The following is a 15,818-nucleotide window of genomic DNA, read 5'->3' as shown; positions in this document are numbered from 1 at the left end:
CAGAATTGTGTGAAACTAATAAATTCGAATGTACTTCTGATGAATGAGAACGACCCATTGGTAATAAATGCTACTGCCATTTCTTTCGTTTCAATTTAAAATATTAAGTTGTAAGGTTTTATGTTGATTAACACATTAGCTTATTATTTTGATCTCTACTATCATTTCTAACTTCATAGGCTGCTAGAAGGTTGCAAATTTAGTAATGCATATAAGAACAGAATTTTTGAAACTGAGAGGGAGCTTGATTTTCGCGCCAGACCGTACCCATATCCGCAACAGGTCTTCAAGGTGAACAGCCTCTAGTCGATAGAACAATGTAGTACGGGATGTCGGCAAGTTCGATCGATCCGCAACTTCGGGACAAGGATTGGCTCTTAGGACTGGACCCGTCGGGCTGGAGTCCGAAGCGGATGTGGCACTGCACCGGGACAGGGCGAGACCGACCGTAAAAGTGGTCCGTAGAGGCCTTCCCGTGGAATGCCTCCGCTGCGCGGTGCACCGGTCACAAAGCACGGAGCGACAGTTTCGGCGGGCAACTAAGAGCCGACTCAGAACTGTCTCGAAAAGTAAGACTATCCGACTCGTAATGAATTAGCTAATAAAAGTAAATCAGTTGGTTCCTCTGTCTAATATCGCCAAAAGTTTTTAATATTTTCTGTAGTTTTGCGTTTTTAAAACTGCTTAATGCAATTCATTGTTTTATAGAAATAATAGCTGATGTCAGTATTCGGAAAAGGGTCATTACTCAGGACTAGCGTGGATTATGAAGTCCCAAAGTTGAACCGCAAATTGTGTAATGGAAATATGGGGATCACTTATACAAAAAGATTCAGGAAGAATATTCATCACTACAAGAGAGAAAGCGACATGCCAGTATTTCAGAAAGGGCCATTACTCAACACTAAATGTAGGTTCATCATTACGACTCAAGAAAGCTGAACACCAAACTGTGGAGTGGAAGGCATTTTATATAAAAAGATTCAGGATGAACATTCGCGACTAAACATGTCGAAAACAACATGTTGATATTCGAGAAGGGGCGTTACTCAGGACCCAATGTGGGTTCATCTTTATGACTCCCTAAAGTTGAACCGCAAGCTGTGGAATGAAAATATGGGGTCACTTCCAAGAACATTCATGACTTCAGAATGAAAGCGACATGCCAACACCTGGGAAAGGGTCATTACACAGGACTAACATTTTAACGCTCGGAAAAAACTGTGCTACAAAAACGATTCGGGAAGAGCATTTGGGACTACAGATCGTAAATCGATAACTATATTTGGTAAATCGATAAGAAGGAAAGAATGTAATTTCTTTTCCTTAATTACCCCTCCTCTCTATTTTCTTATATAACACGTAAGTGCTGTGTTTTACAATGTAAGCCAGTCCTTCTAGCACATTTACGAGTAAAATTATCAAGTTTACTATAAAATCTATGTCTTTTTGGAGATGATCTAGTAGCACATTTACGAGTAAAATTATCAAGTTTACTATAAAATCTATGTCTTTTTGGAGATGATCTAGTACGTTAATCGATGGATTGTATGGATTAATAATACGTGCTGCATTTAAAGATTTCGTTGAAAGTGATGCAGTGTCAATACGGAAACATTAATATTCTTAATAAATTGTAAAAGATCTTGCATTATGCCTAAGTGAATTTTTAAGGTTTCCTACAGAATACCGCTATTTATAGAATCCGCTTTTAAGATAGTGAAAGAAAATACTCCAAGTGCCGTTTATCTAAATCATGCCATTAAAATTTAACAATTTTTTCGCTACAATTACGGATGCATACCCTTTTTTGTGTGATTTAAATAAAAAAAAAAAAATAGAAGTTCAAAATAGAAGTTTGATTTATCCTAAATGTACAGAATCATTAAAAATGATTGGCTGGAATTCAAGAAGTCACTGAGATGTACAGTGGATGGACAAAAATATGGAAACACCTTGTGAAATGTATGTTTGAAAAGAAAGATTAATTTTAATGAAATATGTAGGTGGCGCTGGCGTTTTTGACTACTGACGCCACCTATACAACTTCGTAAATGTGGTAAACACTTCAGTTGTTGTCGGAGTACTGTTATGTGAGGTTGTCATTGCATTATGTCAGAGTTAACAGACTTCGAACGTGGGCAAATTGTTGGAGCACGTATGGTAGGTGCTTCCGTAAGCAAGGTAGCCGAGGTGTTTAGTGTTTCAAAAGGTACTGTATCGAAGATTTATTCCGCATATTTTAAAAGCGGAAAAACATCATCTACTAAATCACAGCGCGGACGAAAGTGTGTCCTGAGTGATCGTGACAGACGATCATTAAGGGCAATTGTGACGAAAAATAAGAAGACCACAGCTGCAAAAGTTACTGCTGAAATGAATGTTGTGTTACCGAACCCTGTGAGTACCAAAGCAATTAGAAGGGAGCTTCATAAACAGGGAATTGCTGGCCGTGCTGCAATTGAGAAGCCACTCTTCAGTGATGCTAATGCCCGTAACAGGAAAAGGTGGTGTTTATGTCATGAAGCCTGGACTATAGAGCAGTGGAAGCGAGTAATATGGTCTGACGAGTCTTCTTTCACATTGTTTCCCACTTCTGGCCGAGTTTACGCCTGGAGAACGCCATCTCAAGCCTATAATATAGACTGCTTGTTGCCAAGAGTGAAACATGGCGGGGGTTCTGTTATGGTTTGGGCAGCCATATCATGGTTCTCTGCTAGCCCCATGATAACTGTGTCAGGGCACATGACTGCCAAGACTTACGTGAACATTTTGGCCGATGAAGTTCATCCCATGGTACAAACTTTGTTCCCTGATGGTGATGGTGTCTTCCAAGACGACAAAGCCCCTGTTCACACACCTCACATTGTCCAGGACTGGTTTTCTGAGCACGAGGATGAGTTGTCCCATCTCCCCTGGCCACCACAGTCACCAGACCTGAATATTATCGAACCTTTGTGGTCTACATTGGAACGGAAAGTGCGTTCTCGTTATCCACCGCCAACATCGTTATTTGAACTTGCCACCGTTTTGCAGGAAGAATGGTATAATATTTCCCTTGGCAAACATATAGGAACTGTATTTATCCATTCCGAGAAGACTGCAAGCTGTTTTAGATGCCAGCGGGTTTCCTACACCATATTAAGCAAAGAAACATGTTTTTTTAAAGGTGTTTCCATAGTTTTGTCCAACCCCTGTATGTATTATGCGAAATGAACTTCCTTTTTTCATACCGACCCTCAAGATGATCACAGACAGAATTAATAAATTTCTAGATTTCATCATACGCATTATTAACAGCGAGACTAGCATCACAGTGATATTCAGTTATGGTTCATACTAAGGCAAGATCGTCTGGTGCAACGCTTGTAGTTAATTATGGATTTATTTTCTTGGGACGTAGTCAATTCCTTCATCATAAACCTCATTTTTGACAAAATCGCAAAGGAAAAATTATTTTCAATGCTTCTCACATAGTATATATTCCACAGAATCCTCATTCGGAGTCAAAGATCCTGCATTAAAAAAATCTGACATGAACTCCACGTTGCTTCCTTGTACGGCCTATTAAATTATACACAATTTTTGCTGCACTTAAACTGATTTATTTGAATTTAATTAGAGATATATTTTTCATTCAGTCAAATCAGTTCTCACTTCGCGGCTATGCATAAATACCTAAAATCTCAAAACATTTTCATTAACATTTGTCAAATACAGAAAACCTTAAATACCTAATAGATTTAAATACAGTTACATTTTTTTCCAATTAAAATTAGAGTAGCTCGGCCAAAACAAGCAATTCGACCAACGGGGAAAATGATAAAATTTCACGTGCACAAAAATGTAAAGTTGACTTCTTGTCTTACTGGGTTAAAATGACACTGAGGTTGGTGCACCAACTGACTTAATTTATTGTACTACTAAGAGTTTCAAATGCAAACAAACAGCCGCTCGTTAGGCCTATAACGCACCTTATACTTGTTGATAATTCTACAACTATTGCATGCACATTAACTAAAGGCATAAAAACCTTAACCGAAACAAAAGACTAACATAATTAAATCACTTTTAAAGAAAAAATGCATAATTTACCAACATAAGACTAAAATAAAACACAGCTCACTAAGCCGGGTAAGACGATACATGTGCGTATATACATATATACATACGTTTGGTGCCGATTGCAACAATAAAGCTAGTAAATGACCTTCATTCCTATATCGAAAATTTCAACGTTCTACGGCTAAGCGTTTTTCAGTTATGCGAGATACGTGCATAGGTATGTGCAGACATCACGGAAAAAAAACTCTCTTGAATTTATTTTAAATTCCTTTTACAATTCGCTCTGGAAAATAATCCTTTGTTCTGTCCGTACGTACAGATATCAAGCAAAAAAATCCTTTAAATAGACTCGAGAGCGGTCAAATTGGATATGTTCGTTGAAATATGACACACGAAGTATTTCACGATTACAATACTTCCTTTATTTTGAACAAGGGAAAAAAAACGAATATGTTTTTGAAAACGATAGTTGCAAAAATACGTCATTCCATTTTTTATGGAAACAAATCTGACGGTTGTCTCCCGCTCCAGACCATTCATCTGGGCTGGTGCTAGGTATTTTTCCAGCCGGATCTATATCTCTGTGGGTCTTAAATTCTGCTGCTTGGTATCTCACTAAATTCCAAAACCTTTTGCAGCAGCTAAATTCAGCTGCCCAACGCCTCCCTTAAATACTAATAAGTAATCTGCTGTCCTTAAATTATAAAAATTTTACCATCGTTGTTCGATGCTTCTCTAAATTCTAAACATTTTGCTGCCCCATGCGGCCCGTACGGCTTTCACCGGCTCCGGCGTCGGCCCTGCTGTTGCTTTAAACAGGTTTTACAATATACTACAGTACAAAGTCCGAAATCCGGTCTCGTCGGGACTTCGGCGATTCCGGATTTGCGATTTTTCCAGATACTAGATCATCGGTTTAAATCTAGTAAGATTGTATGCAGAAATTATAACATTAAAAATGTGGAATCGTAATTTATGAAATAATGAAGTATTTATGATCTAAAAGGTATAAAAATTTACAAAAAAAAAGCGCTTAATATTAAATTGTTTACCTTATGAAACATTTCTTTAAATTGTAAGTTGTTTAAGTTGCTTCGTTTTCTGTGTTAATAATTTCTCTTTAATTTTGTAGAGGGACAATCTTTTGTTCAGTTACATAGTTGAAGTCCTGTAATCGAGAATTCCGACTAACATCCCAATCCAAATTTTCTCGTTTTCTTCACAATCGGTAGCGGTATTTTTTTGGGCTAGAACCATACTACAGATTTCGCCGTTCATTGATTGATGATCGAGAAGCATTGTCATCACAATGAGAAACTTCTTTTATATCATCTTCATTTGTTATCGCTTCTCCACATTTCTTTACGAAATCCGTTAATTGGAAAATTTCACCTTTGTTTTGCGATATCCGGAAACATTTAAAATTAGCGGCTATCATCATCAAATTTAGCTATCCTTCACTATGCATATTTGGCTATGCATCATGAGATTGGAGACTAACGACAAGTTGTTCCGTTAAATTTTTTCTTGCTTCTATCCGCGCACTGAGACAATTAAGCCTTAATTGTATTAGTTATTTATTATACTAATGTCTGTTTCTTGCCCATGATTAAGACTTATCAGAGTTCTGAATAAATACCCCCATATACATAAGCCTTATTGAAGTCCGTCGCTAAATATCTTACCGCCTGATACAGTCTCTGTGGGTCTTAAATTCTGTGGACTCGGTGCGCCCATACGAGCCCTGGCGCTGGTTTTGGATTTATGTGAATAACAAATCGATTATGCTTAATTCAAATAGCCTTAAATGTAATCTTTGGGGTCTATGAGGATCATGAACAAAATATATTTTTAGCAAATGGAAAGGAATTTTTGGTAAATTTTTCCTCGTCAACATTTTTTAGCCCATTTAACTTAAATCTGTAATCATCACCAAGCATAAGGTTAACATAAAAGGTTACCACACTCCTTTATTATTCAATTACTACCATAAAAATTTTACTAGGCATCGCTACACGAGTGATTACACAAGTTGTCATGTTTTGATAAACACGCGGTGATGAAAGGAAAGTATAATAAATAATAATTCGTCAGGTTTGCTTCAGATCAACGATGTCTCTATGTGGAATGTTTCGGTTTGAGATGTGTGCCAAGCAGATACGCAGTAACAGAACCAAATCACTGATCGTACAAATTTATACTAAAATGATTGTTTCTTCATTAACAAGGTATTTAGTGTCGAAGTGAAATTAAGAATTGGAACTCTCCAGATTATGCTCGGAGGGGGGAATCAAATGCGCATGAATAAAGTCTATGAGAAAAATGTTATTGGTGATTTTGAGGTCCGGATTTTAGATCATTCCGGATAATGAACGTCCGGATTTCGGACTTTGTACTGCATTTTTACAATATTTCAAACGTTTCATGAAATGAAACAGTATTACCAGAAATCGCTCCACCTCCATTTGTTCGTACAAACTCGATTCTAATATCATATGAACTTCAAAAACTACAACTTGGCACCACATTGCGTAGTACTGTCACCATTATCATTTTTAGGTACTCCAGAATAATAAATTATACGCATAATAGCTAATGCTGGAAGTAACAATATCAAAATAATATAAAATAAACTGCACTAAATATATAGGGGGAAAATACTTCAGCAATGAATCTTAAACTGGAAAACTGGGTCTCGTATCCCTTCCCAGTCGCCCTTTAAGTGGCAAAGAACATAAGAAATTATCGCATATTCCCGTGCGGTCTTTCTTGGTGTAACTGGTTACAGAACTCAGCTACCAAGTGGAAGATCACTGTATGGATTACCAGTAAGCCTTTACATGATGCAGGAAGCAAGGGACAGTCTGTTGTGTTTTAACTTCTCCGCGTTTTAATCTTTTTATTCCACTTCATCCCAATATTTCTGAAATAGGTCATATGATTCACACTGCACAGACAGTAGAACATTTAGAGGTTTTTCGCTATAGGAACGGAGAAATATCAACTACGCCTTCACCCAGGGCTGGATTAACTATTACGCAAAATAAATACGTGATTAGGGCATTAAGAAAAGAATGCACCAGAAAAAGGTGCTAACGAATTCAAGGAAAGATGGAACCACAACAATTTCACATTGCCATGGAATACATGATGCAACTAAACTAAAACCTAGAGGGAAGGAATGGGGGAAAAGAGGCGTTATGCTTTAACTATAAGTGGGGACACCGAAATCCTTTAAGTTATTGCCTCTAAAAGTTTTAATCCGGTTCTGCCTTCACAAAGATTAGAGCTTCTTGTTGTTTCTTTAACCTCTTAAACCATGAAAGCACTCGCAGAAAGATGGAGCAATGTTTTACATTCTGCTCCATCTAAAGGGCGATTGGTGAGAAGAAAGAGACCCACTCGATCTCTGGTGGCGATGGGAGATGGGTTATTATCAACCACATTTTAATTCGTTAGTAAATTAATTGTGGTATGATTAGCACATTTGTGTACAAGTCCACAGTTCGTACTCCTGAAAGGCGTTTTTCGATCTTAACAGTCTTTCTATACAGTATTCCTCATTAGCGTTATCCAACGAGCCACCGCTAAAATTTAGAATTCAAGTTAAATACGAGCATTCATTAAAATGTTTAAAGCAGTTTTGATGGAATTACTTAAAATAAAAGTGCAAGGAACATTCAAATTCTCCGTGCACGCTCTCGTTGTGCCATCCAGCTATCAAACTGGAGATCCATGTCTCGAATCCAGTGAGAGAATAGCCAGTTTACAATAGAATCTGAGAAGTGTTTGGAGCGGGAAATGGGAAAACCCAAATGTGCCTTCGTTGGAATCTGAACCACGGATTTCTCATTTGCTAATTACATGTGTTAACCACAGAACAGAAATAAAGGAACTCAGTAACAGAAATCCTTAGAACATAAATAAAAGAATTCAATATCAAAATGTAGAATAATCTTTACATATTTAAAAATAAAACTATCAACTAAAAATTGCCTATAACTCTTAATAAAAACTTATTAGTAACAGATAACTAATTTTAAAAAAAAAGGGCACAACAGAAAAAAATATTGGACTTGACTGATTTGGATCAAATAAGTATACAGATGAAGCAAAAATAAAAACACCTACGATAATTACCTCGGAACTAAAGTCTGCAATCTGTTCCTTGCCAGAGATAATTTCTTAAGATTGATGAGATGACGAAATGGCGCAGATGGCGTGGCGAATATCTGATTGTCACTCAAATCTAATTCCTGAAGATTCTTCAGGCCATTGAAATCCGACTCACGAAGAAAGCTGATGGCATTGTTGCTGAGGTCGATGATATGCATACGCCTGCCTGGCCAGAAAGAACTGTCACCAATAGCCGGCAGGCCCGAGTACGTAATGCGCACAGTCTCAAGATTTGTGAATTTGAGGAAGATACGTCCGATGGTTATGTTGTTAGGGTTGTCAGGCGGTGCCGTGACGATAAGTTCGTGCGTGTTGACATCCATTTCGGAGACGGGGATGAGAGTGAGTCCGCCAGCCGAGCAGAATACGCTTTTCTTTCCGGATTTGAGAGCGCAGGTACAAGACTTCGGACAGCGAGCTGATACCATTGTCTGGTTGCATATCCATAGAAAAAGGCCCAGTAGTATGCAAAAATAAGCTTGATCCATACCTAAAATAAAAATAAACAATTTTAGACTCTGATAGTTTCGCATGATATATTTTTCAGAAATCATACTAATTATTCTTGTTTTGACTTTTTTCACTCGTTTCCAAAGAAATTTAGTATAAAATGGGAAAGAAAAAACATTCAAAAATATATAAAACTGACGTAACGCAAGTAGTGCTCAGGGCACACAAAACAGAACGTGCAAGGCAGACCAGTGTTCATTAAACGTGGAAAAACAGAACATGCAAGCAAATACTGTAGATCCAAACAAGAAAAATGTGTTATTTGTAAAAATACAAATATAATCATTAACTTAAAAGAGAACAAGCCTACAATAAAAGATAGACTTCGAAATTTAGATAAACTGAAAATCGGTTACGTGCAGGAACTATACTTAATTTAAAATATTCTAGTTGGGTTCCCATTATATTATAGAATCTACTATCACAGGAAGGATGCAAAACTTGCAATGATTATAAAGGACAGTGCTATACTAGTACTTGAGATATACATGTCAGAGACAATAACAACATTTAAAATGTATGGGATATTCCCCTTTCATCCGAATTTATGCGTATTGCCGCCGCACGATGATCTAGACTCCACATTATTTAGAGGAGTTAACAAATCAAAATGCTGATCACACAATTTTGTCGAGACATACAATACATGCAGCTGATGCAAGTGACCGATTAGGATGGGGAGCTTTATAAGCTCCTACTAACCTTACGATCGCCAGCGATTCCAACATCCCCTCAGCGTTTGTAGGATCACGGATCAACTCACGGATAGACCTAACGTTAATAAAAGGCTCAAATATATTAGATTCTATAAATTGGGAAGTTAAATCAAGGGACACACTGAGTGACCACTCAACAAAAATGTTCCATGTCAAATTAAAATTAATAACTCCCTATCAGAGAATCCAAATGAAGATAGAAAACATAGAGTGGCTCACGTCAAGGCAGGAGATAACAAGCTTAATATTATTGATAAATCAGAATCTCAATTCAAATAAGAATGCAAGTAACTTAATAAGAGGTATCTCGGAAAATCTAAAAGCATTTTATAAACAAAATCAAAGAGCTTCCAAAAATATAACGACATATAACTACATAGTGGAGCTACTCCCTTTCACAAGGAAGAAGACAGTTGTAATGAGTTTAAAATAATTATCAAAATCCGAAGGACAAGGGAAGAAAGGATAAAAGAATTATATACAATAAAACCGCAGAGGCATTCCGAGAAAACATATTCAGTACTAAATTAGCAGCATGGTAGAATTATTGTGAAAGCCTGAAAATCAAATTCCCATTTAATACTTGCTATGATATAGTTAAAGGAAAGGCATGCAAATAATCCTTAAAATTAAAAAAGTAACGAAGAGTGTCCGAGTTATCGCTTCTGGAGCTGCCTGGCAAGAGATAAATATCAGAAGTAAAATTAGCAAACCATATAAAGACGCAGATTAAGTTAATACTTAAAGACTCAAACGTATAATTATTCTCAAAGGTAAAATTAATACACAATATTCAAAGGATAAATTTAACACACAAGATAAGACTCAAAAAGTAAAATGAAAACACAAGACAAGAGTCAAAAGGTAAACTTAGTACATAAGATAATATTCAAAAGATAAAATTAGTCAAGAGAAAATTAATACAGACTCAAAGTTAAGATCTAATTCAAAGTTTATTAGGCACGAATTATGGGCAGTACAACGAAAATAGAAACAAACTAAACTATGAGACTTCTCGATAACTTATATAATAACTGCTTCCAGGTACTCTAGACCGAAATATGATTACAAGAAAAAATCCCAAGCAAAACATCTATATAACACACCTTGGGTCGGAACGGAAAACTAATAACTCCATTAAACTAACTTGAGGAACTCCATCAAATTTTCAGTCGCTCTAATTATTACTCTGCGAGCAACTTTCACATCAAGATTGCAATATTACGAAACAGGTTAAAAACCAGCTCATGTTTATGCATAAACCTCTAGTCTAAACAAGTATAGTGACGAGACATAGAACACAGAACAGATATTAACGTGAAGCTAATTAAAATTAACTTGAAACTTAAATCCTGAATGTTGTAACTTTTAGGTTGAAAAAAGTAAAACCATTTCATTTTTAAAATTATAAGAATTCAAACGTTTTAGTTTTGATGTTAAATACATTTAATGCTACTTAAATGAGAAGGATTGATATACCGTTATTTCAGCTGCTGAAAAAAATATTTTTCCGGGAAGATTTTGACAGTGATGCAGATTTTAACTTTTTCTTCAAGAAAAAAAATCAGCTTTGCAATGGAATTTTGGATCTTAAGTAAAGCGCGAAAACTAAACGACAATTCATTTAATATATTCTTATCAAATGACACACGAATGAAGCACATCCCATCAGCAAACCTGTCTGATTAGCAGACTGTTACAGTTCTCCAAGCGACCTCTTTGCATTGATCAGCCAAATTTGAATCTCTCTGTTCAGTATCATTTGAGATTCTATCTGAGACCGCTACATAACGGTGTGCCAACATAAAGATGCGCCCCTTATACAAGCTGTCCGCTGTTCAAAAAGACTTCATAACGGTGCTGCGGCATACGGAATCGTAAACTACAGATTGTCGCTTGCAGCTGATAATCGACAACCTTATGCCAATCTGGCGTTTCTTATAAAAGGACGCATGCGCATACTTTTATAGAAATAGGTGGCCTTGTTTCTGGAATCATCCGGAATTGAACAAGAATCAAACTACCAGTGTTCAGTGGTTTAACTGCTCGGCCGCTAATTGGTTCTTTAAAAATTCATACGCGAATCTTTATAGGTAATACAAGTTTCTTTTGTAATAAAACTTTATGGAATAGTTTTGAATACTGAGGAAACCAGAATAGTGATTCCCTAAACGCGGGATGCGTCATGAAATAATTTCTGTTGAGACGCGAAAGATATTTTGTTTTGCTTTGTTTTACTGTTACGTATATTTACTTAAATTATGAATTAATAAACAATTCTTATAATTGACTTGATTGATTGTTGATAGTTACTCATATTTATTTTTTATTAATTCGTTATAATATTACTTCCTTCTGAATTCCTTCTTTTTTTCAATAGAGAAAAACTATTTTTAAGGAATTTCTAGCAAGTAACTTTCTTTTATATTAGGGGGAAAATATTAAATATGAATGGGGGTTTTAAAACATTCCATAACTATCAGTAAAAATGTTTGTTTATTCTTAAAAACGACATGCATATTGATGGACGTAAGAAAATCTATTATGTGATAAGTATTCGATAGCGCATATGAAAAACTGAATCTACTATAATACTTAAGGTTTAGAGCAAGATATTTTTATTAAATTTACAGTCTACATTCATTTCCAAATCAAAAAAAAAAAAGAAAAGAAAAGAAAATCTGATGTGGACACATGAGTTCCTTGTACAGAATATTAAATTATATGGAGAGAAGTTTTTTTTTCGCATTTCATTTCAATTTCTTTCCTCGAATTTCATAAGATATAGTTCTCATTCAATTAATACAGTTCTCACTTCGTGGAAAGGCAAAAATGCGTAAAACCACAAAATATCTTTATTAAAAATTGAAAAATATGGACAAATGTAATACACCATATACAGCTAAAACAATTTTTAAACAAAGTTATACAATTAAAATTAAGAGTTCCTACGCAAAAACAAGCAATTCGGCCAGCGGGCAAGATGGCAGATTTTTCTGTGCACAAAACTGAAAGTTTTCTTTTCGTTCCACTCGTGAATCCAGTTTAAATTCTTTTTGCAACCCGTTTTGGGAAAAAGAGTCTTTTATTATGTCCTTACGTATAGATATTACGCAAAAACATCTTTAAATTGCATTCGATAGCGGTCAAAATGGATATTTTCATTGAAATATGATACCCGAAACTTTCGCAATACTTCCTTTACTTTGTATAAGGAAGTAAAAAGGAAGAATTAGGTTAAAAAAAAATTTACATCCTTTTCACACCTTACGATTATAGCAGTTTGTCATTTTGATGAAAATAAAATTTAATGTGTTGATGAAATACCGAAATCCTTTCCTGAGCAGCACGACTTGCAAAGCTGTTTTTATTGATGAAAGCTTCAATCAGCCTTACGGGAACCCACTCTTTTTCATAAAGGTGCGAACAGCTTTATCACAATTCAGCATTTTTCATAAGGGTCCGAGCACATTTATGAAAAGTCCCCGTTTTTCATAAGGATGCCAAATATTTTCAGCTCCTATTTAATTAATCAATCAATAATTGAAACGAAAATCGGATTTGGATAAAAGTGCGCACACCTTTATAAAACACACTAGATCAGTGTAAAAAGTGTCGACGATCTGTTTTAAGCGAGAAACTGATCATCAGCTAAAGGCACGCTTATTTAACGCTATGGCACTGTCATGTCTTTTCGAACAGCGGTGGACTTTACATAGTGGTGCGGTGCCGCTATACCAGCTCACCGTTATGAAGGCATTCCTTCCCTTCACTCCTCTGTTTGCCAATGCACCATTTCCAAATGTTACTGAATGAAAAACAATTACTAACAAACAAATTATTTCAGCTGCAAAAAGAAGCGTTATTAATTAAGTCAGGAACAAAGCTACGCATTAGCGAAGATAGACGATGTATAAATGAAATATTTTATTTTTAAATATAAGTTGGAATGAATGGAGGCAGTAATGAAAAGACGTACAAATAAAAACACATAGATGGTTCTGTATTATAATACATTATTTTAGGGAAACTGCGAGGATTAAAATTCAGGATAAAATTGTATTTCTTTAATATATACATGTTAACTGCAGTAATGTGAACATGTATATAGTTTCAGTACTAAAACAGAAAAATTATTTATAAACTTTGTTCCTTATTGCAAAACAACTTTATGAACTTGGAGAAATGACTTATTGCTGTATTCCGAAAGCCTAGTGAAAGTGATATTAATTCAAATTTAGAAATTAATAATATCTTATTATGTCATTTCTAACAAAACATACTATTAAAGATATTTAAATAAGAGAGGTAATCCGACATGTTTTAAGACTAAAAAAATAGAACAGTTATGATAGAAATTTCAAAAAATAAATTTAAAAAGGCCAAGCGAAAATTTGTATCGCAAACTATAACTTTAGTACACCAGCGGCCGGTAAGACCTCTGAAGTGTGAAATTCTGATGAACGGCCTGGCTGCGTGAAAGTTCCCGTGGTTTACCTCGTATATAACGTGAGTACAAAGCAGTTCCGCTTATAAATTTCTACAGGAAAGGTTCCTTCCCTTTGTCAGTGGCCGTTGACGTACTTTTCAAGTGTTCGTTTGGGTCTGTAAAAAGAAAGTGAAATCGAAGGTGGTGTTATTTGATTCTTGAGGCTGTTAAAATAAGGTAGTCAGAGATGTTTGTTAATCCTAATACTCTCGAGATATGACTATAAGTACACCACTCGCTTTGCCGTGATAATTAGAGGACTAACAATGTTTATTTATGTTTAGTTTGGGCAATATCGCATCACGAATGTATTCTACAATACATGCTTATAACATAACTGCCAGTCCTTAATTTTAAACACCTTTTTAGATTTATTACACATTATGAAAACATTATGATCATTCCCACATTTTTTCAATGAACTCATCTGGATGCGTGGCAGGCACGTGATTAAGCAAGATGGTATTTCACTGCTGCTGGAAAAGACGAGGAATCATTCTTGCACTGACTTTTGAGAGTGATGGGAACGGCTGATGATCTGAGCGAATTTGGGAGAGAGCAGAATATAATGGCCTGAAGACTCCGAATGAGTATCTTCGAAACTGCATCACTGGTGGGTTGTTCACGATCTGTTAGTGTTTATGCAAAGTGGATAAATGACGGCGAAACCAGCGGTAGACGCTCAGGTGCTGGGTGTCCACGCGTCATCAAAGAAAAAGGCACATCGGAGACTGTCCTGTTTTGTACAGCAAAGTCGGTGTCAGACTGGACCACGGGTAAGTGAAAGATAGTTGTCAGGTCGGATGAATCACAATTTCTCATTCAGCAAATCGATGGTCGTGTCAGGGTACGCCGTCTTCCAAGCGAACAGTTGCTCACCCCAGTACAGCAGGAAATATACAGGCTGGTGGTGGCAGTATCATGCTTTGGGGGTACGTTCTCATGAGCAGCTCTGGGACCCTCAGTCGTGGTAGAGAATAGACCATGAAAACAGCGGACTATCTGAACATAATTGCAACTGATCCCTTATGCCATGTAAAGTATCAGTTGCACCCTTACATACAGGTCTTCCCAACTGGAAATGGAATCTTCCAGCAGGACAAAACTCCATATCACAGGGCTCGAATTGTGTTGGAGTGATTCCAGGAGCATAAGGACGATTTCCAGTTTCAGTTAACTCGGCGGGTCTTAACCCTAGCACATTTAAGATGTCACAGAGAGGCAGTTCAGAGCTCAAAACCCCACTATGTCTTAATATCTCGGCTTTGTCTGACCGCTGCTTAGACATTTGATACAACCTGTTTCCAAGTCATCTACAAAGAACTTGTGGCATCCATGCCAAGACGAAGTTGCAGCTGTTTTGTACGCCAAAGGTCACGCAGCGCGTTATTGAGTAGGTTGCAATGTTTAGGCTCTTCTGTCTATACGCACCTTTGTCGTTAGTTCGAACTCGACAGTCGTGGTAATAGGATTATTATTTTCAATGTTACGGAGCCCCGTAAGCACGGAATACGACAGCGGAATCAGTTCAAGTGAAGATGAGTTCGATTTTTCGTTTATGAAAAAAAGAAATTACACCTATGCACCTCTACTTGACAAGAGAGAGCAAGAAAGCAATTATGAAGATAGCGGTAAAGTAAGAGGTGTAAGAAGGCAAAAGTTCAAGGTAATAGAAAGCAACAGGGATTCCGCAGAAGAGATAAAAAATTCAGAATGAATAACGTGCAGAGAATCAGAAGAAATACCACAAAGAATACCGTTCTATCCGGCGAAAGAGCCTTAAGGCCGTATGTTCAGACATAAAAGAACCACTAGTTTTCTTTAAATTCTGTGTGAAATAATTTTTGGTTAGTTAGTTGTAA

At 36.4% G+C, this 15,818-nt stretch overlaps 1 protein-coding gene across 2 annotated transcripts in view; it reads right to left on the bottom strand.

Moving 5' to 3' along the window:
* The window catches only part of LOC118193669 (uncharacterized), a 59,073-nt gene that overhangs the window by 6,309 nt on the left and 36,946 nt on the right, over positions 1-15,818 (bottom strand). For both annotated transcript variants that reach the window (XM_035364789.2, XM_035364788.2), the window contains exon 2: positions 8,206-8,731. In XM_035364789.2, coding sequence (XP_035220680.2) covers positions 8,206-8,729 — 524 coding nt within the window. In that variant the 5' untranslated portion in view covers positions 8,730-8,731. The remainder of the gene's footprint in view (positions 1-8,205; positions 8,732-15,818) is intronic.

Source organism: Stegodyphus dumicola, chromosome 10 (genome assembly GCF_044657685.1).
Source record: "Stegodyphus dumicola isolate Sdum_Otavi_A_Nest chromosome 10, ASM4465768v1".
Lineage (NCBI taxonomy): Eukaryota > Metazoa > Arthropoda > Arachnida > Araneae > Eresidae > Stegodyphus > Stegodyphus dumicola.
The sequence above is the reverse complement of the archived record's forward strand: the minus strand, read 5'-3'. Positions and strand labels throughout refer to the sequence as shown.